General features: G+C 45.7%; 1 protein-coding gene across 3 annotated transcripts in view; it reads left to right on the top strand.

Moving 5' to 3' along the window:
• The window catches only part of PSENEN (presenilin enhancer, gamma-secretase subunit), a 77,701-nt gene extending 72,680 nt beyond the window's left edge, over nucleotides 1-5,021 (top strand). For all 3 annotated transcript variants that reach the window (XM_085615915.1, XM_085615914.1, XM_085615916.1), the window contains exon 4: nucleotides 4,528-5,021. In XM_085615915.1, coding sequence (XP_085472041.1) covers nucleotides 4,528-4,667 — 140 coding nt within the window. In that variant the 3' untranslated portion in view covers nucleotides 4,668-5,021. The remainder of the gene's footprint in view (nucleotides 1-4,527) is intronic.
• Nucleotides 5,022-21,332: the final 16,311 nt, after the last annotated feature.

Raw genomic sequence — 21,332 nt, forward strand, 5'->3', positions numbered from 1 at the left:
CGGTCTTAGCAAAGGCTTGTCTTGCTTTTATAAATGCTGGATTACGAGTTCCGTAATGCAAAGAAAACCGGATTGGAGGAGACACTTGTGTGGCATTGTGCAAATTGAAATCTCCTTTCCCTTTCTTTGCTTCGTCAAAACTTGTAGAAATTAAACCCTTTGAAATCAATTAGTCAGGGTCTTGTATAGCGCAGCTACTCACCTGTGAGGGTCTCAAGGTGCTCGGCAAAGGGGGACTGCTGGTTGCACTGGGCGGATGATCATTCGAAGAGCCAGGTCTTGATGTCCTTCCTGAATTGGGTCAGCATCGCAGATTGCCTGAGGTGGAGGGGCAGGGTGTTCCTGGTCTTGGTGGCAAGGTAGGAAAACGACCTTCCTCCAGTTCTGGTCTTGTGGATCCTGGGGACGGAGGCAAAAGCGAGTTGAGAGGATCGGAGTTGTCTGGTGGGTACGTGGAATGCGATGCGGTGGTTAAGGTATGCTGATCCTTGGTCATGTAGAGCTTTGTAGGTGTGAGTGAGGAGCTTGAAGGCGATTCTTTTGTAGACTGGGAGCCAGTGGAGTTGTCGGAGATGTTTGATGTGGCTGCGGCAGGGGATGTCGAGGACCAGTCTGGCTGCGGCATTTTGAACATTCTGTAGTTTCTTGAGCTGTTTCTGGGTGACTCCGGCGTAGTGTTGCCGTAGTTAGGTCTGCTGGTGATGAGTGTGTGGTGACCGTCTTCCTGGATTCTATGGGGATCCATCTGAATGTCTTTCGAAGCAGGCGCAGCGTTTGAAAACAGGCTGAGGAGACTATGTTGATTTGGCGGTTCATAGTGAGCGATGAGCCGATATGATGCCGAGGTTACTTGCATGGTCTGTGGGGGTGGGGGTGATCCCAGAGTGGCTGGCCACCAGGAGTCATCCCAAGCTGAAGGGGTGGGTCTCAGGATGAGTACTTCGGTCTTGTCCGAGTTGAACTTGAGGCAGCTGTCTATCATCCAGGTGGCAATGTCCTTCATTCCACTGTGGAAGTTGGTTCTGGCGGTTGTGTGTTCATTGGTGAGGGAGAGGATCAGTTGGGTGTCGTTGGCATAGGAGACTATGTTGAGTCCAGGGCTTCTGACGATGGCATCAAGGGGGGCCATGTAGACGTTGAAGAGGGTGGGGCTCAGGGCGGAACCCTGCGCAGCTTATTCTTTTTCTTCTATATAGTCTTTTTGAATAGGTTTATGGAATGTGTAGTCCTTTGTGGGTAGGTGCTGCACTGAAGTCCTTCAGTGCCAATGGTTGGTACCAACATTTAGCTCAGGTTCTATGTCTGTAATGGTCCCTGTTTTAGGTTCTGAAAATGTAGTCATCCTAGTTCCATCCAGCTCTGCTGGCGCACTGGCCCTGTAAGCCAGGGGTATAAGCGGGTCTACTTAACCCCAGGCTTGGTTGCCATTTACTATTCGGCCTGTGGGTGTGGGGCATTTCCTTGCTTGCAAAATTGCCAATGGCACGTTTTAGGGCACTCCCCCACCTGGCCTCCCCACCACCACATCTCCAAACCTGGAGCTATAGAAGTTGCTCTGCTGCATATCTCACATTTGTGACCTGCAAGTTCCTGCCCCTCCTCTGGGGCTGCACACACTGCGATCTCTCCAGGTTGTTGTGGACAATAGATGCATGTGGCACTGCCAGAAGACAATGAGACCACACAACCGCATTGTATTTTATGAAGGATTGAATAGGGATTGTAATGTTTGCCTTACCCTTACCCATATTTTATTTCACGCGCATTTATGATGGAGCCCTCTTTAAGTAGTTCTCATACACCTAATGCAGCAGGGTGTGAGATTGAACTATACGAAATAATGGAGAATTGAGGTGCCTTTGTTTCACTAAAAATATCTGTTTATTGTACAGAGGTTCTTGGTGCATATATCTTACATAGTGCTACATGCCACCCACGCCAGAGCATTAAGGACCATACAGAGGCAATACAGTGCAGGAGAGGCACAAAATGAGGCGGAAGGATGGGGAAGAAGAAATAATTGAGCTGGACAAAAAGTAGAACATTGGGTGCAGAAAGGGTACCACTTTGTGCCGCCTATGTTCTTAGCGCACACAGTGCTCACTAGAGATTCTGTGTCAATCAATCAATCGGGGTTTATTAAGTGCGCTACTCACCCGGGAGGGTCTCAAGGCACTGAGGGAGGGGAGGGGCAGGGAGCTCGCAGATCCGTTAGCCGAAGAGCCTGGTCTTGAGTGCCTTCCTGAAGGCGTTCAGGGAGGGGGCGAGTCTGATGTCTGCCGGGAGCTCATTCCAGGTTTTGGCCGCAATGTGGGAGAAGGATCTCCCCCCCCCCCCCCCCCCCCCCCCTGTTCTGGCTCTGCGGATGCGCGGGGTTTCGGCCAGTGCGAGGTTGGAAGATCTGAGGTTTCTTTTGGGTAGGTGGAAGTTGATTCTGTCGTTGAGGTATTTGGGTCCGGTGTTGTGTAGGCATTTGTAGGCGAGGGTGAGGATTTTGAAGGGGACTCTTTCCTCTACGGGGAGCCAGTGGAGCCTTCGAAGGTGTTGGCTGATGTGTTCGTGACGGGGATGCCGAGAACGTGTCGGGTGGCGGTATTCTGTATCGTCTTGAGTTTTCGGAGTAGGGACTTGTTTACGCCGGCGTATTGTGCGTTTCCATAGTCCAGTCTGCTGGTGATGAGTGCTTCAGTGACGATCTTCCTTGACTCCGAGGGAGGATCCTTGTGAAGGTCTTGCGGAGGATGTTGAAGCAGCTGGAGGTGAGGGCGTTGATCTGTCGGTTCATGGTGAGGGATGAGTCGAGTACGATGCCGAGGTTCTTGGCGTAGTTCGAGGGGGCCAGTGGGCTTCCGAGGGCTGTCGGCCACCAGGTGTTGTCCCATGCTGAAGGGGTGGTTCAGAGGACATGACTTCTGTCTTCTCGGTGTTGAGCTTAAGGCAGCTGTTGGTCATCCAGACTGCGACCTCCTGCATTCCTTTCTGGATGTTGAGTCTGGCGGTGGCGGGGTTTTTGGTGAGGGAGAGGATGAGTTGGGTGTCGTCAGCGTAGGAGACTATGTTGAGGCCGTGTTGTCGGACGATGGTGGCGAGGGGGGCCATGTAGATGTTGAAGAGGGTCGGGCTCAGTGATGATCCCTCTGGAACTCCGCAGGTGATTTCCGTGGGATCGGAGAGGAAGGGCTGCTGTCTGATTCTTTGGCTTCTTCTGGTGAGGCATGATCGGATCCAGTGTAGGGCTGTTCCTTGTATGCCGGCGTCATTGAGTCTGGCGACGAGTGTTTGGTTGGAGATGGTGTCGAAGGCTGCAGATAGGTCGAGTAGGATGAGGGCTGCAGAGTGGCCTCGGTCCAGGAGGGTACGGATGTCATCTGTGGCGGTGAGTAGGGCGGACTCTGTGTCATATATAGAGGGTGTTAAACAGATAAAACACAATATTACCGTGTGCAAGAGCTGTGGCTAAAAGTTTTGACGCATTTTTTCATCTCGGCTACCACAAAAGTAATGATTGCACACAAAACAGACCTGACACCGTGATCAAAAAGCATTTGAACCGGAAGAGTTGTGTGCCTGGTATTGCCATGATATTGAAGCCACGAGCCTGGAAGCATAGGGGAAAAGGAAGGTGCTTCTTTGGATGTTATTGAGGCCAGAAGAGGCAGGAGGAGTATTCATTCCACTGGTTCATGTAAGACTGGCTTTTGTAGATTGTGCATGAGGCATGTTCTTCCACTGGTGCGCATGTCTTATATGATTCATGTTGTTTTATTATTATTTTTTTGCGTGCTCGTTCTCTATCAGAGTGCCTGCATTGTTTCTCTCCACTTAGAAGATGCCATTTAGGCTTCTTAATGTATGCTCTGTTGACATCGCCTTGGTTGTCGAAGTTTTCATTTTTTGGTGCTCTGTTGATTTAGTCTGCTTTGTTGTGTGGACTGATTTTTTTTATGTGTTAACAGGATTTTCTCCCAGGTTCTTTTGTGAGATTTAATAATCCGACTAGCTGTTTGACATCTCAAACTATCAGTGGAGTCATAGCGCTAGACAAGGTTTTTTAGTTCGAGTATTTTAATCACAATCTTTATGAGCATAGAAACAATGCAATTTAATAATTTTAAAAAAGCACAAGTTGCTCCTTTGCAAATGAGTTAAAAGAAGTATGTTTTAAATATACTAAAATAGAGTCACAAGAAATGTATTACTTTGAAATATGCAAGCAGCAAATGTATGTTTGCCACCTTTATTGAGTGGCTGGTTTTCTTTCCCCATGTTAATTGACTTAGCCTTCAGCAGTGAGTCTTTACTCTGTGTTCCTGATGTGCATCCAAATGTCAAGCCAGGTATGTTTACAGTGTTTGTTTGTACTGCGATCTCCGAAGCCACTTATCTGGGGGAGTTGGCAGACGTGTATGCAGGAAAGGAGGCTCTTTTAAAGCGATGACAGGGTGGGCTCTATCACGTACAACCTGGGTGACACCTTGTAGACCATACAACACTTCTATATATTCTTGTGTGTGTTTGCTTTCCCAGATGTGCAGCGCTCCGCCATAGGCCTCTTCTTCTGGGTGGTGATTTTGACTTCCTGGATCACCGTTTACCAGCTGCACCGTGCTGAGTGGGGGGCGACTGGAGATTACCTGTCTTTCACCATACCATTGGGCATTCCTTGATGTTTGGTTCGAATATGGCACCCCAGCTCCTTCCACTGACGAGGCCAAACTCCGCAGCCGCTCTTCTCCCTGGACCTGTGTGAGCCCAGTCTCCAGGGAACATGGACTAGCACAGTCAGGAAGCACTCTGGTGTTGTACCCTTTTTCTGGCTCATTTAGAGGCCAAGCCTCCGCAATCGGCACTAGAGACTTCATCTTGGAGGCTGCTACAACGACTCCATGTTCCTGTGAACTTTGAGCAAGGACCCCTGAACAACTTGAGTGATTTTTCTTTTCCACGTTTGACTAACCTCCCCATTTTCCTTTTTTACTGAAACCACTGGTGGCGATTGAAATAAAGTTTAAAAGAACCAGGCCCTTATGCATCCTTTCTGTACTGGTTCCCTTGCTGTGTTGTATTTGCATTTGAATAGCGCCTCAAAGCCTTGGCCAGGCGTCAACGGCCATTTTGGTAGACAGATTGCATGCCACTTTGTTGGTTGTGTTTACACAGAACAGTGTGCTCTTCATGGTGTGACCTGTGCAGGAAGTGTTTGTGATATGACCACAAAGGTTCTCTTATTGAAGTGCTTGTACCTGCTCCTAAGCATGTGAGGGGATTAGTCAGCGATAGTTGCTTTCCATTCTAAATGCCACCTACAGATTGTAAGAGATTGGTTATGGCAATGTGTTGCTTCCTACCAAAGGAACCAAGGAAAAGCCTAAAGTGTTGCATATTGCCTGCAGTGTAAGTGACCAAAAGAGCAAAGGGGAAGTGTTGCCAGTCAGAGAATGTGCTCATTGCTCTTTGAGCCTTACGTGTGCTCTGTAGTGGACATCAAATATAGCATTGGAGCGTAAAGATGTCCTTGTCACCCAACAGGCCTGTTTGTACCAGTAAGACTCTGAACAGGAAAGATATATATGCGGGCGAGGACTTGAAGCTGCAAAGAATCCGCAGCACAACTGATGTGCCCTATATCTAGGGTCTGACCCTATAGAAATAGGGCACATCACCTGTGCTGGACCCATGTCAAAGGTTAAACCTTGTAAAAATGGCTCTTTAGAGATGGGCTGTCTTTTAAATCCTCCGCCTGTACGATTTCTCTGCTCTCTAGGCCTGAGAAATTCGAAGGCCTGACCTATGGGCTAAGTCTGCAAGAGCCTGACGTGTAATGCATCAGCTCGTAAGACCTTTCATCTGCTGCATAGCTTTACTCTCTTAGGCATGAACCGTAAAAAATGTATTTACTTCCAAGTGGGTTGAATTGTTCGTAGTTCCCAATGAACTTGTATTATCGACTGCGCCACACCTGTATATGAAATCTAGGTCACGTACTCTGCTAAGTCACCTTATTTCTGCTGAGGGAAGCAAAGGGCTGCCTGCCTGCTGGAACTGGGTTCGAGTCTGGACTCGTGATTCAGTAGGTTTTAGAACAACAGAAAAGAAGCATTGTTTAATGTCATCAATGCCTGAGGGTCTAGAGAAGTGCTCCAATGCCAATGTAAATTGAGTGGCCTGAACAAGCAATGTCACTTGCGGGTTTCATACAAAAGCAAACATTCGGTTTATTGTGCATATTGTTTCACCGGGTGTGCTGACGAAGGCCGCAGGCGACACCCAAGCACCTTTCTTTCGCATAGTCTTTCCAGCTCGATGCTTTTCTCCCTCAGCATCTCACCCCATGGTTCCTCCTTGTCTGCTGAGCTTGGTGGATGTATTGTCACGGTGCCACCCTACTGTCTTGTCAGTACCACGCAGTTCTCTTCAGGGAAGGCATGAGAGGGGTTTGTTTTTCTACATGCCACACCAGTTGGTTTCATGTCGCTAATGTCCAGTCTCAAGGAGTGGACTTCTTGTTGAATTTAGGTTCACCTTGTGACCATGGACTCCTTCTTATGGTGAGTTACCAATTTGCTGTCATTGATCTAAAACTCAACCCTTCATGCAGAGTTAAAATATTTGGGATTTTAACTAAGTTTCTTTAGAGAATTTATTTGTATTTACTTTTAATATTTTCTGTATGTTTACACTGTTATCTTTCCACCAGCGTTGGATTGTGGAGGTGCAAATGGGAACCTATGTCACTCTCCTATCCTGGGGCATTTTAGCCTCACCAGCTGTAGCTCCAGGTTGGGCTTAAAGCTACTGTGTTTTTTACCGCACCTGTGAAGCCTCCATTGTCGAGGCCTTATGAGGGCGGCGGTGGTGTAGGAAATGCTTCGAAGGAGCAGGGGTTCTAGGACAGGAGGAGGCATCAGCAAGTTGAGGCAATACAGTGAGCAGAGCCAGAAGGCCTTGTCTGTGTAACAGAATGGAAAGACAAAGATGGTTACCAAAAGGTGGGCATAGAACCAGAGACAAACGCAAACAAATGCAGTCAGCACAGGCTTCAGTACTCCTCCGCCACCCCCTCCCCCACCAGCCGCTCTCCCCAGACAGAAAAACTGAAGGCGCAGAGGAAAATCTAGATTTGAGAGGTAAACCATGATCTGACAGTTACAGGTGTAGGCAAAACGGACAATTTTCCGTGTGTATAATAGTGGTTGCTTTGTGTAGCAAATCTACCTTTTTGCCTAGGCAGGATTTTTTTGCCTTTTTTTCTGGACCCTGTTTTTGCTGGCATTAGAGCTCAATGCACTTCACCCTTGCTAAACAGAAATAAAGTGCCTGTGTGCTATTTAAACATTGTTAAATTGGCTTACCCCTGATTGACACATGTAACTTGCCTACAAGTCCCTAGTATATGGTGTAGAAAATGCACTCTGGGCCTGGAAGCTAAATGCCACCTGTGCAGCACCTATTGTGCTATCTACCAGGGTGCCCTAAGAAACATGGCTTCAGGCCTGTCTTCAGCAGTCTGAAGCCGGCTGTCAAAGTGACCCTTTTTGACAGGTGGGAAACCCTGCTTTTAAATATTAATAAGTCACTATGGTATCCTCCCTTGTGTATTTCCCAGGTGCACTATCTTGCCTTCTCTGTTTCCCTTAGCATCATAGAATGTAGTATGCTAGCGGTTCTGTGCTGGTGTGCCCAAAGCAGTTAGACCAGGGCTCAGCTATGTGTAACACCTGCTCCTGGTGAGGTGTCTGTCTTCTTTACGTGTTCTGCGACTTGTACCAGCTTTACAAATAAAGCTTCTATGTAACCTACAAGTGTGTGAACTCCTGCATCCTCTTGACCAGCCTTCACGCATCATTACATTGGTGACAAATTTAAACAACCCAGCGTGCAAAGAACATACCATCTGGTACATTTTGAAGAGTGCTGCCTTTTCCTCCTGGCAGCCCTGAGGTAATGTCTGCAGCCCCTAAGGACTCTGGTGTATCAAGAACCTGCCCTTCGTTCTCTTTGGTCTACAGTGGACTTTGCATCCCAAGAAGTTTACCTTTCCTTCAGTACCCAGTTGGCTTTGTCATTGCCTAAGTGCTCTGTTGGTGTTGTTTTAGATAAGCGTTTCCTGAAAAACAAAAATTTGACCATTATTATAAGAGCATATGAAGTATAGCATTTCTACCAAGTTTCAACGTGGTTGGAAAATTCAGTTTAGCATTATGTACTTTAGCTGGATTTCAGAATCAATTCAAAAGGGCAATTATCAAGACAGTTTCTGATGGAATGCTTGCCATCTCAGAAAATGAAAAATTGTGGAGAGGTACAGTTGTATGACCGAGTTCACTTGCAAGCCCAAGTTGAGACTAGTGACTGGAATTTTCTTATGTTTTACTAAAATAGATCGATTTACAATTACCAGAGACAACAGAAGGCAAGACTATTATAACGGAAGCGCAGCAACATGGAAAATGTTTTTAAACGTATTGATTCACAGCTGAAGGTTGTAACGGTATGAACAAAAGCATTTTATTGGACGTCTAGCTTTCTCTAAAGCCAATTGATGTTATCTCTTTGGCTCCCCATTTAATGTTTTCTTATCGAATTGTATTTTGGCACTTTTGCTGTATTGATATATGTTCAGTGTAGAGTGACGGTTGAATAACAGCAGTTTTAAGATATGCATTAGACAAGACCCACCCGAACCTGAGCCGCAGACGCACCCTATGTCACAAGTGGCTCCCTTAACGTTGGTTACATGGAATGTGCACGGCCTGGGGGACAAAATAAAACAAGGCTTAGTCCTGCAATGTTTAAAACGGTGCTCTCCGACGGTGGCTCTACTACAGGAGACTCATCTAACCGGTACCACTTGCGAAGCGTTAGATAGATGGGGGTTTAAAATGATTGCACACTCTGAGTTTACCTCTGGCTCAAGAGGTGTCGGAATCTTAGTTAGAAAACAGTCGCCGCTAATAATACATCAAACGAAGAAAGACAACTACGGCCGCTTTATGGCTATAGCGGGTCAATGGGAGGGAAGACCCTATCAATATAGTGTCGGTTTACATTCCTCCAGCCCTTCATGCGGTAACGCTCCCAGCACTTAGTGACTTTTTACTTGATCTTCCGGAGGGAGAACTATTGATTGTGGGAGACTTTAATGACACTATCAATGGGGCCCTAGACCGATACCCTGCCAGACTACACGCAACTGGCTTCTCATCTTGGGAGCTTTGTGGACGCATTAGAGCTCACTGACACATGGAGGTACCATCACCCCGAAACACGTCAATTCTCTTTTCATTCAGGGGTTCATAATAGTCTCTCCAGGATAGACTATTTCTTTACCTCAGCTGATTGTTTTAGAAATGTAGCGAACGTTGAAATCAAACCAAGAGGCATCTCTGACCACTCCCCAGTACTTTTAACATACACATGCCACCACAAGATACGGCAGCGTATCTACCCTTTATACCCTGGACACTTACATGTCCCCAAGATCATGAAAGCTATCACCACTACAACACAACACTACTTTCAGGAAAATGTCTCATCGGTTCGCTCTCCGACCACTCTATGGGAAGCCTACAAAACTGTGCTCAGAGGACATTGCCTCTATCACAGGTCATGAGCGCGAAAAACAGCAGGAGCTAAATAATATAGAATTAGAGTTACACCATGCCAAAGCCCAATGCACTCACAACCCATCTCCAGCTACAACCCAATGCCTGCGCCTTAAACGGCAAGAGCACAGTGAATATCTCAGAGAAGTGGTTAGGTCGCGCATGACGGCCACACAGCATAAGATTTCCGAAACCGGCGATAAGGCCCGGAAGCTCCTGGCATGGCTCGATAAACGGGAGCAAGGAAAGAAATGGAAAGCACGGCTCCAAACGCGTGATGGTCAAGTGGTAGCCGACCAACGTACAATAGTGCACACATTAGCGCAACACTTTCAACCGGTCTATACGTCACCATCCACCATGACCATAGAGGAGGCACAGTCCTATATTAAAGATATTGCTATGCCCAAACTCACACTGGAGGCGGCCCTTACGCTCGAGGCCAATCTTACGATTGAAGAGCTGCAAGTGGCGATCGGTTCACTGCAATCTGGGAAGGCGGTGGAACCTCATGGTATACCCATTGAACTATATAAAAAGACAGCTGGAACAATTGCCCCGCACCTGCTACATATGTTTTGTGATAGCCTACAGGCTGGTGAACTCCCACTGGATCAGCGATTGGTCACCATAGTGACGATCCCAAAACCTGGAAAGCCCTCGAGGAGTGTACCTCGTATCGCCCCATATCTTTAATCCATGCAGAGGCAAAAATCCTTGCGAAACTCCTTGCGCTGAGACTGACCCCACACCTGGTGACCCTGATACAGTCGGACCAGTCCGGTTTCTTGCCGGGCAGAAACGCAGCATTAAATTTAAGACGCTTGCATGGTGTGATGGCACCAGCTGTTATACTTTCCTTGGACGCTCAAATGGCGTTCGATATGGTTGAATGGCCCTTCCTATTCGCTGTGCTTACTCACTTGGGCTTTGGTCCTAAATTTTGCGCATGGATAAGTCTACTGTATACTAACCCAGTTGCACATGTAACGGCCAACGGTCACATATCCAAAGACTTTCCACTAACACGTGGCACGCGCCAAGGCTTCCCGCTGTCACCGCTGCTATTTGCTCTCGTGCTGGAGCCACTGGCGGCGTGGATTAGATCTGAGCCGATGAATTGGGGACTTAGATGGGCAGAAGGGTGGGAAGACCACATTTCTCTGTACGCGGATGACGTGCTATTGTATATGGCCTCCCCTGGTGCTCCTAAACATATGTGAACTCTTTGGTCGGGCATCTGGATACACCATAAATTGGTCTAAATCGATCTGGTTTATACTATGTGGCCTGCCACCTCAGCTTCCCCAGAGATTGCCCACTGCAGATCTCGGAGGACACATTTAAATATTTGGGTATTTATATAACAGCCAGCTCGGATGAATTCTATACACAGAATCTCATGCCTCCTTTGGAGCGTTTAAAACGGGATGCGTTACACTGGGGCCCATTACCGCTGACACTACTAGGAAGGACGACGCTTTTTAAAACGATGGCGCTATCACGATTCAGGATCAGAACACAAACACAACGCGTTACGGATGGATGCCGGATTTTAGCGGCCCAAGCCTTGGATTGACTCCAACTGTGGCAAAAGACTCGGAACGCAAGTGGGTGGCACCACTCAATTGAGCCCCCACCAGTACTACTGTGTAGCACCCCACAAACGGAGGCCAGCCATATGATGTACACCACTGCAATTCCATAAAAAGGAACTCGCTTCATGCATCGCAGCGGGCAATCTACCAGGCCCAACTCTTCCAGGTTGTTCCCCAGTCCTGATGAAGATCCGCACGGCCAAGGTTCAAACTTCCACATTAGGCCACTAAGACGGATCGAAACGTCGACGCCCCATATATATGAACCTGGGATACGTTTACCTACCCACGTGCCTTATTAGAATTGGCTTCTAATGAATGTATAATTGCCTGATTTATCTATCGCATAAACTGATATACGTGACCAGGTCTATGCACTTGGATGGTGAATGACAACCAGTCCATTGTTTAACTTGTTTAAGTTTTCTTATGTCACAACCTCTGAAATAATTTCCTTTTTCCTTTTCACTTTTCTCTACTTAAGCACCCTTACTATTTGCACGTTCCCCTTGGAGTAACCTTGACAAAATTGCTAATGGAAATTTAAAAAGTTCAAAAAGAATAAAATGCTTTATTAACTTTTGATATTGGTTTGTTGCATGGTTGACCCTATGAGCAATATTGTATTGGATACTAAAAGCTACCAAAATAGATTACATGTAGCTCAGAATATGTGAATGATATCACTAAGTTAGGAACTACTGCCTACCTTGATTTATGGTCCAGGACCATTGTTTTTCGTACTACATTGCACCCAGGTCCTTGACCTTTTTGGGTTACCCCATTTTTTGTAATAGACATGGGTTGGGGGCAGAAGGCATGATGTCAGCGCTTTATAACAAGAAGCGACCCCCCTCATTACTTGTGCCCACAAAACACACAATCATCATATGGCGTAAGGCACACGCTAAATTGGGCTGGCAGGGAGTTATAACCCAACTTACTCCACTCTGGGATACCCAACGGTTAGGACAACTCAAGCATAATAAGGGGTTTGCCCAATGGGACGCAATCGGCATCTCCATGGTGGGCGACATGTGGCGCAAAGGGGAGATAATCACGTTTGATCGTCTTAAGGAACAATATGAGCTGGCACCCTCAGAAATATTTCGCTATATGCAGGTAAAACATGCACTACAAGCAGCCTTACCATCTGGTACCGAGGTTCCGGAAGCCACCCCCTAGAAGATGGATTACTGACAGACTATATGCATTAGCGAGCCACTTCTCCCACCTATCGAAAGTTGGTCAACAACTTGCCAGATCCTACTAAGGCACTCGGGGAAGAATGCTCCCGAGATGTTGGGGAACTTGATGACACAGAGTGGCAGGAAGCAACGGCATCCCCGCGGGAGGTGGGAATACCTTCAAGGCTCAGGTTGGTGCAGCTCAAAATATTACACCGTAGCTATTATACCAGACACCCTCTGTAGGATAGGGAAAGCATCCCACCCATACTGCTTGAGGCGCTGTGGGGAAGAGGGTACATTTTATCATACCATATGGCAATGTTCGAGGATCGCAGAATATTGGGTTATGGTAATGAGGACAATATCACAAGTAGAGGAAGTATCACTGGTGCCGGAACCCAACTGTTGTTTGTTAAATGTTTGGGAACCAAATGACCTTACACATCCAGCACAGGACTGGGCTACACTAGGAATAATGGTTGTGAAGCGTAATATCGCACAAAAGTGGGGTTCGGAGGAGATCCCGACACTCAAAGCATGGTGTAAAGACATGGACACAGCTATGGTGAACGAAAAAGGAGTTTACAATAACCGAGGCTGTCCACGAAAGTGGAATAAAGTATGGGGGGACTGGAATAAATTTAGGGGATACATCTGTGAGCCACCCAGGGTTCAATCGCATGAGGTCTCGGAGGAAGAGAATGGTGGGGTAACCTAAAATTAATATGTGGAATGCTGTCAACTGTTATGGCATCCATAATTTCAATAGGCAAAATGTCGCAGGAATGTTTATTATTTGAAATGTACTGTATGTATGTACTGTCAGATTTGAACTGTGCCTTGTTGATTACAATAATAATAATACATTTTTAAAAAATGCATTAGACAGTTGCACACTCCCCTCAATGTCAGTGCCTCCATCCTCTTTGTTACGTGCGAGCCACCTGGACTGTATGCTGATGCTGTATGACGCAATGCATCTTACACTGTGCCGTTTGGAATACAAATTTACTAGCATTCGTACCAAGAATTTTCATTTTTATTAATGACATGGCGGCAAAGATTATGCTTCTCTTTCTTTACTGCAAAAATACAGCAGCCAATAAAAAAAGTTGTTTCACATAGAACAAACTCATATCCCAAGATGCTTTGCTCTTAACCCCTTCAGCGCGGCGCAGATTTCCGCGCCACGCTGAAGGTTCCGTGCGCGGGCGGGGCCATGACGGAACGGTTCCGTCATGCGCACAGCGCAACCGATGTGCATGACGGAACCGTTCCGTCATGCGCGTCGAAGGGGTTAACCAGCAATCCTGGCCCAGTTGCCTTTGTAAGTACAGATGGCACCATTTTGAGAGCCTCTTTCTTTGCTCATAACAGTCCATCGAAAAACTCGAATATCAACGACAACTCACACCATCTATAGGGACAACCCCAGTGGGTATCTTCAACCGGAAAGCAGCAGCTCAACCAGCAAAAGTAGTGAAGCACCAACTCGAGATAAGACCGGAACTTACTCAATCTGTTTTCTGATCCGAACCTACAAGTAAACAATAAGGCACCGTAACCTCTATATAGCTAAGAGGATTAAAATGGTTAGGGTAAACATAAAACAGTCAAATCGTGACATTCCAAATCAATGACTGATATTCCTGGCCTCCTTGTCCTCAATAAAATTGAAAATGATTGGCACTAATGCTAGGAAATATTCTTTTTTTTAATTTCAGGACTGGAGGCTCCCAATACGCTAGTTAAAAGCTTGTTGAGTACGGCAGAGGCATTATCATCTGTTAGTTTGTAATAACTCTGCTTTAAAGTAGAGCCGGATGACCAGTTGGCAGATTCCATGATGTCTTGAATAGTGAAGCCTAACATAAAAGATTTGGAAGCCATCGCAACTCGAACAGAATGAGCTCCAAATACTTGAGTATCTATACCAGCTTCCGCCATGACCAACTTTAACCACCTGGCTGTAGTGGCCGATGACACTGGTTTAAAAGGTTTTTGTAAAGCAATCACCAACTGACCAGAAGAATCATTTCTCAAAGTACAAGCACATTCTTGATAAGCTGTGTGTGGTAAAATGCCTGAAAGCTTATTATTAGGAAATGAATGATACTCCGTAGACATTGATAATGTTTTTGTCCTGCCATTAATCGAAAAGGAAACTCCCTCCGGAGTAAATACTCTACCTGCAATGTCCAGAACTTTCACATCCAAAGTTCTTCTACACGCAGATAGACATAAGAGCATGGCCAACTTGGCTGACAAATGTTTTCTAGATAAATGGTCCTTATCTGGCCATCGTTCAAAAAGGGATGCAACTAAAGACATGTCCCATGAAAAAGAAAATTTGGGCCTGGGAGGATTAATAACTCTGATGTCTTTAAGAAGTTTACAGACGACAGGATGCATACTGACAGCCTTATCATTAACCTGTACATGACCTGCTCAGATGAGAGTGAAAATTATTCACCAACCTGTAGGATAAACCCTCCGTCGCCTTATGAGACAAAATGTACTATGAGGGACAGGTTTGCTGCCACGGGATCCACATGCCGTTCCAGGCATCAACCCATCCAGCATCTCCATACCAAAGAATACCTCTTCCTGTTGGAGGGAGCCCAGGCTCATATGATGAACCATGAAGATGCATCCAAAATGCCTGGCAAACTCCACTGCTGCTGGAAAGCCTCCATGTCATTAGGGACAACTGCTTCAAAATTATAATCGGATGTATTTCTCCGTGAGGGCCCTGGAGCAACATCTGGGGCCAGGGAAGTAGGAGAGGGAAATCGTACGCCAGTACCAGGAGTATTGGGAAACAGGGTTGAGCTTTCCACACTGGGTGACCAACACCAGTTCCGTGATCTGTCATTTGATATGAGATGCCACAGATAGAATCATTGCTAACGGGGGAAAGGCATCATTTAGGGACTGTGACCTATCCTGAGAAAGACTTCCAGCTGAAGAACTCCTCTGATTGCGGTTTAGTTGGAAGGTAAAGAGATCCACCTTGAAGGCACCCCACACAGTCTGTATCATTCTACAAAGACGAAAGTGGAGCTGCCAATCGCTGTAATCTATCCGGTATCTGGAGTGCCAGTTCACTACTTTGTTGGAATGACCTGTAATGTATTCCGCTATCACAGATATATTGTGGCTCAGGCAATCATGCCAAACGTCCTTGGCTATTTCTACTAACAGAGACGATATTGTGCCCCTCCACTTGTTGATATACCTCACCGCAGAGGCTTAGCCCATCCTGAGGAGGATACAACAAGACATCTTTTTGGGAGAAATTGCCCTGATAAAGCACCCTGCCAGAAGCTCTAGACCATTGATATGGAGGTGCACCTCTTGGAGGAACCACCTGCTGCCTGTGGATATATCTCCACAATGTGCTCCCCAACCTCAGCAGCTGGCGTCTGACTCTATTACAACTTCTGGCTGAGAATCGAAGATGGCGCTGCCGTTTCAAGCATCTACGTGTCCCAGCCACTGTCTGAGCTCCTCCTTCACCTCTTCTGTCAGGGGATCTTGGTCCGTGTAGGCCAGACCCTTTCTCAAGTATTGGATGTTCAATCTCTGCAGGGTCCTATAGTGTAGGGGGGGCCAGGAAAATCATGTGGATGGAGGAAGCTAGCAGACTGACCAGATGTGCGATTGTCTTCGGGGAGACTGACTGGAGAGGGTCGATCTCAGTTCCTTTTTTTTATATCCCTCAACTTTAGTTTGGGAAGCCTCAACTGACCCACCTGAGAATCAATCTCAAACCCCAGGAATTCTGGGGTGTGGGCTGGAGATAGGACTGACTTGGTCCCGTTGATGACAAACCCCAAATCCTGTAAGACACACAGTCATCTGCATATGTAGCATGACTAAATCCCGGGAGTATTAGAAACAGGAAGGCTCTTCAGCAAAAGATGTAAAGCATATTATTGAAACGTGGGCGTCAGTAGAGACAAACAATAAAGAGTGCACGCCGCTCGACAAAATGGGTAATAAAGCTCTATTGTTACAGCCGGAGCTGGCAACCGTGTTATGGTAAATCAAACTGAGCGTCAAATAAAGACATTGGCGAGGTGGAGATAGAAAGCAGACTGTGCGTAGCTCAAATTGAGCCCAATCCACCCATAGGAAGCCCAATAGGGCTTCATGCATCCGCGCCTCTAAGACTCGGGCCTGATGACCAGGGAAGGCACCAAGATTAGCAAAGCGGTCATGAAGAGCCACAGGAAGAACCAAGGGTAGCTGTGGCTCTTTAGAATAGAGACATATAGCAGCCAAACGGAAGATGATACAGGCAGATGAAAGTAGCAGCTTATAGCTGCCGACTGAGCGCACGCGCGCACTCTCTGCCAGTTGCGAAACGAGATCGGCTAAAGGGAATAATGTTGCATGGGGCACCAAGCGGGACACAAAATACAGTAAATGCAATATAGTTGCAATACACCAATATCAACCACAATAATCAACGTGCGATAAAGTGGCAGGTCATGAAATATGCAAAATACAGAAGCACTTATCTTGACTGCCGAGCAGCAAAGAAAGAGGCTCTCAAGATAGTGATATCTGTACTTATACGGTTTACTGGGCCATGATTGGTCGTTAAGAGCAAAGTATCATGTTTGTTGCATGTGAAACGTTCCTACATTGGCTGCTGTATTTTTGCAGTAGAGGAAGAGAAGCATAATCTGAGCCTCAAGTCCTGAAATAGAATCTGCAATCTGTGTAATAACACACACATCAATACAGCAAGTTCTACAGGACCTCCGGTGTCTGCGGTGATGCTTTTAGGTACTTCACTGTTAACACCCGTCTACTTCAGGCACGTACTGAGGGCTTCATTTCTGAAAAGTGACGCATCGCTGCGAGAAAACAGCGATGCGTCATTTTTCATTCCGCTCTCCTTGCGACACCAATGATGCGTCATATTTACTGTATGACGCATCATGTCTCAAGGAGTTACAAATACGTCAGTATTTCTGACGTATCTGTAGGCGCAAAAATGACGCATTGCTGGAGTGTGTCACAAAAGTGACGCAACTCCAGCAATGGGTCATTATACATGGGCAAGCCCCATGTGAAATGTGCCTGCGTCAGTCTTACGCCTGCCATGAGGCAGGCATAAGATATTGACGCATTTGCGTCCTAGAAGTGATGCAATGAAATCTTATGGATTTCACTGCATCACTTCTACCACCCTTTCTTGCGTCTGAATGTCCCCCCTGCATACATTATACCTGGCTCAGGTATAATGTGAAGCAGGAGTTTACAAAGTGACGCATCTATGTAGATGCGTCACTTTGTAAATATGGTGCAACAAGGCTCACTTTTTACGCCGCTAGTGCGTCACAAAAAGTGACGCAAGGGCTCATAAATAAGCCCCTGAGTCCTCTATCCGCACCAACAAATGGGTTTTAAACGTATAAAGTCACCTCTACATATTCTAACTATGCTTTTAGTGAGCCAAAGTTTATAGTGGAGAATATATTTTTATGCCTGCTACACTGCTGTGAGAGCATTATATTTGTACACACACAAAACAACCTCGGGTGGTTATGAGATTTAAACACATCTTTACTTATGCATGAGGTACATTTTACTCAATAATCATGACCTCAAATTTGCTTTAGTAATGATTGAACACAAACATTTTTTAAACTTTCACATTTGGAACGTGTGAAATATGGAAAGATAAATCAAATATACATTGTGATAATGCAAATTTATACATGAACTAGGCAAAAATTGCATCTTCACCAATCCAAGATTTTACAAGACCAGAGCATTACATTCACAGAAAGTGCTCTTAGTACTGGAACGTATAAAGGGTCAAAAGGTATCCAATATGGGCTTCCAATAGTTTCTTTAGACCAATGAATTTATACGTCCATTTTGATACTGGTTGAACTAGGATCCCCTTATGATCCCGGTCTATGCGTTTCAAACCCACACTTTCTTTGTGGGTTCTCTTCAAGACAAGGGTTTGGTGAATTCCTAAGGGGGCCCGACAAAAGGTTTTGATTCCGACTTATCAGTTGTCAAGGTTATTAGGTATTGGTACTCTTGCACCAAATCAAGGAGCAGTACAGGCTTTTCTGGATTGCTCATGTTGTTCTGTGATTCTCTGTAATTTTTATTTGTTTAGAAGTGGATTCTGGAGCCCAGTGTGATTCCTTTACAAAAGCTTGTTAGGGCTCCCTCTGGATCACATCGTCCTCCTGCCACATGATTATCCATGTGGCAGGAGGACGTTTGTGTTCAATCGTTACTAAAACAAATTTGAAGTCATGATTATTGAGTAAAATGTACCTCATGCATAAGTCAAGATGTGTTTTAATCTCACAACCACCTGATGTTGTTTTGTGTATACAATTGTCTAAGGCCCAAGGTGGTTGTAGGTAAGTGCCAAACCCCCCAATTCACACAGAAGTGAGAGCATTATATGGCATGATTTCTTTATTTGTAAGTAGTGGTCTTAATACCTGGTAGTTTTATTAGAACAGTCATTTCAACTTTTAAGTTTGGTTAATTGCATGATCCATATTCATTATTTTAATTCAGAATGTACATTTCGTCTCCAAATTTAATGTATAACAATGTTTTTTATGGTTTAGAGTTGATTGGTATACACTCCAGGTGTGACATGGGTCACAAAGTGGCAGGATTCATTTTACATGTCTGACCGCACGTATTCATCTTGCAGTTATTTTATTTCTTTATTGGTGTGTCTATTGTTTTGCGCGAGGGAAGCATGTGAAGTTCAAAGATGCATGTTAAGTGTGCAAACTCAAATGAGTGCCAAATTTCCACACCCTTTTTAACGAATCCCTATTTAAATCCAATTTCTGTTAAGGCACATTTTTCCTCCTCCCTCACTGGGGATTTTCAGGGATTTTACCCCCTAGATTTGGTTGCATTCTATGGGTCATAGTGATGTCCCTCACTAGTCAAATGCTTCTAGGGCTGTGTCCCTGCTTAGGTTAAGGGGCTTAGTGTTTTCAGTCTGTCAGTGGAGGTGGTCCTAGGGTCCTGTCTCCTTTTTTTGCAGTGATCGCCCCTTTGCTGGTTGAGATGCATATGCTTCAGCGGTTAGAAAGGTTAGAGTTTTGTTGCAATCTATTTTACAATGATCACCTTTGGCGGTTGAGTTGTGCATGGTCTGTATCGTCTTCCCTCATGGATGAGGAGATATTGTTAGGGTCCTTCATCGGTGGTTAAGGATTGTTAGGGTCCTGTTGTTGCAACCCTAAACTTGCAAAAAGTCTTTCATCAGTTGTGAAGGATATTCAGGCTTTCCATGTTTTATTGTAGACCATCCTCCTTCAGTGGTTGAGGAACCATTCTTACATGTAGTATTATTTTGTGGCTATTATTTACTCCGCAGCCACATTTGTGTGTGTTTATGAGAGAGAGAGAGAGAGAGAGAGAGAGCCTTGTTCTGTGTGTATCTGGGCATTTCTTTGGTTGTGGTGAAACTCTCACCCTTGGTTCTCGATCAGGTGAGTCTGGTCAACTTATTTTGGGTTGTGTGTTGAGTGATTTTATTTTTCAGGATTTTTTGTGTGGAAGTGAGTGTTAGGGTTTGTCTTTAGTCTGTTTCTTTGTCCTCTTAACTCCTTACGGTTATGAGGCTTCCTGTTCGAGTTCTTTGGACAGTTTCTCGTGAGAGTTGTTCTTGGGTGTGTTTCCCTTAAATTGTTTGTTTGATTGCTTTGTGAAGAAGGGAGAAATGTGGTATCCTTCCTTATATATTTCCCAGGTGTACTATCTTGCCCTCTCTGTTCGGCATGACATCATGGAATGTGAGGTGCTGGAGGTTCTGTGCTGTGTGTCCAAAGCAGTTAGACCAGGGCTGAGGTATGTGAAACATCTGCTCCTGGTGGGGTCTTTGTCTTTACTACTTGTACCAGCTTGACAAATAAAGCCACCATGTATCATGCAAGTGTCTGTGTGTTCCTGCATTCTCCTGACCAGTCTCCTTTCATCATTACAGCCACCTCTAAGTACACATTGTTGCCCACAAAGTAGGGTGCCAGATGTTTAAAAGTGAAACATGCAAAATTAAAGTTTGCATGTGTCTCCCGTGACTACCACCCTAAAACCTATTGTCACTCGCAGGACTGTAGCTGGATCCTAGAAAAGTCAGTCTATTTTTCATATTTATTGTAAATCCAATGCATAGTGAAATGTATATTCAGGGAAAGTAACTTTTAGAATATAACCTTTCTCTGCCTTAAGCTCCTGGATGTTAATTAGCACCAGCCTGCCTGCAGCTGCCCAGCCAGTGCTTGACTTTAATAAGGTGTGAAAATGTCCGCAGAGCAGTGGCTTAGGCCAGGTGACAACATGGGTGGAGTATGGGGGCATATGATCTCTATCCGCTCATGAAGAACAGCTGGGAGGTTCAAGGAACATCAATAACTTAAAACAGGACTCGACAAATCCACTCGCCCGAGAATTGATGAGGACGAGCTATTTTTAGGTCCTACTCGCCCTTTCTGGCGAGTAGGACGACAAACTAACTTTTGTCCTCTGTCTTTGAAAACGGAGCAAAAGTGACAAGATAACAAGATTTAAAGGCATTTTTATTGCTCACAAAGGGAATTAGACGGAGGTCAAGTAGGTTGCAGTGAGGTCGAGGGGATTTTCCAAGGGACTAGACCTGCAGGACTAGTACAATTTTTCGGATTTTTCGAGCCCTGCTTAAAAGCGACAGAAGTGAAGCCTGCCTTTTCACCGTTCGGTGTAAGAGACCTGAAAGGGGGTACGCCTCTGTTCCCCAGGCCTACACTAGTGGGGCTGGCCTAAACCCAATTGGCGGGGAAGCTCCCACCAGAACCAGTTTGGAGTGGACATGGGAGCGGACTGCCGATTTCCCTTGTCACATTTCTGTATGGACACAAGGGAGGGTGGTTTCGCCATTTTGGATTTTA

This window comes from Triturus cristatus, chromosome 7, assembly GCF_964204655.1.
Source record: "Triturus cristatus chromosome 7, aTriCri1.1, whole genome shotgun sequence".
Classification (NCBI taxonomy): Eukaryota; Metazoa; Chordata; class Amphibia; order Caudata; family Salamandridae; genus Triturus; species Triturus cristatus.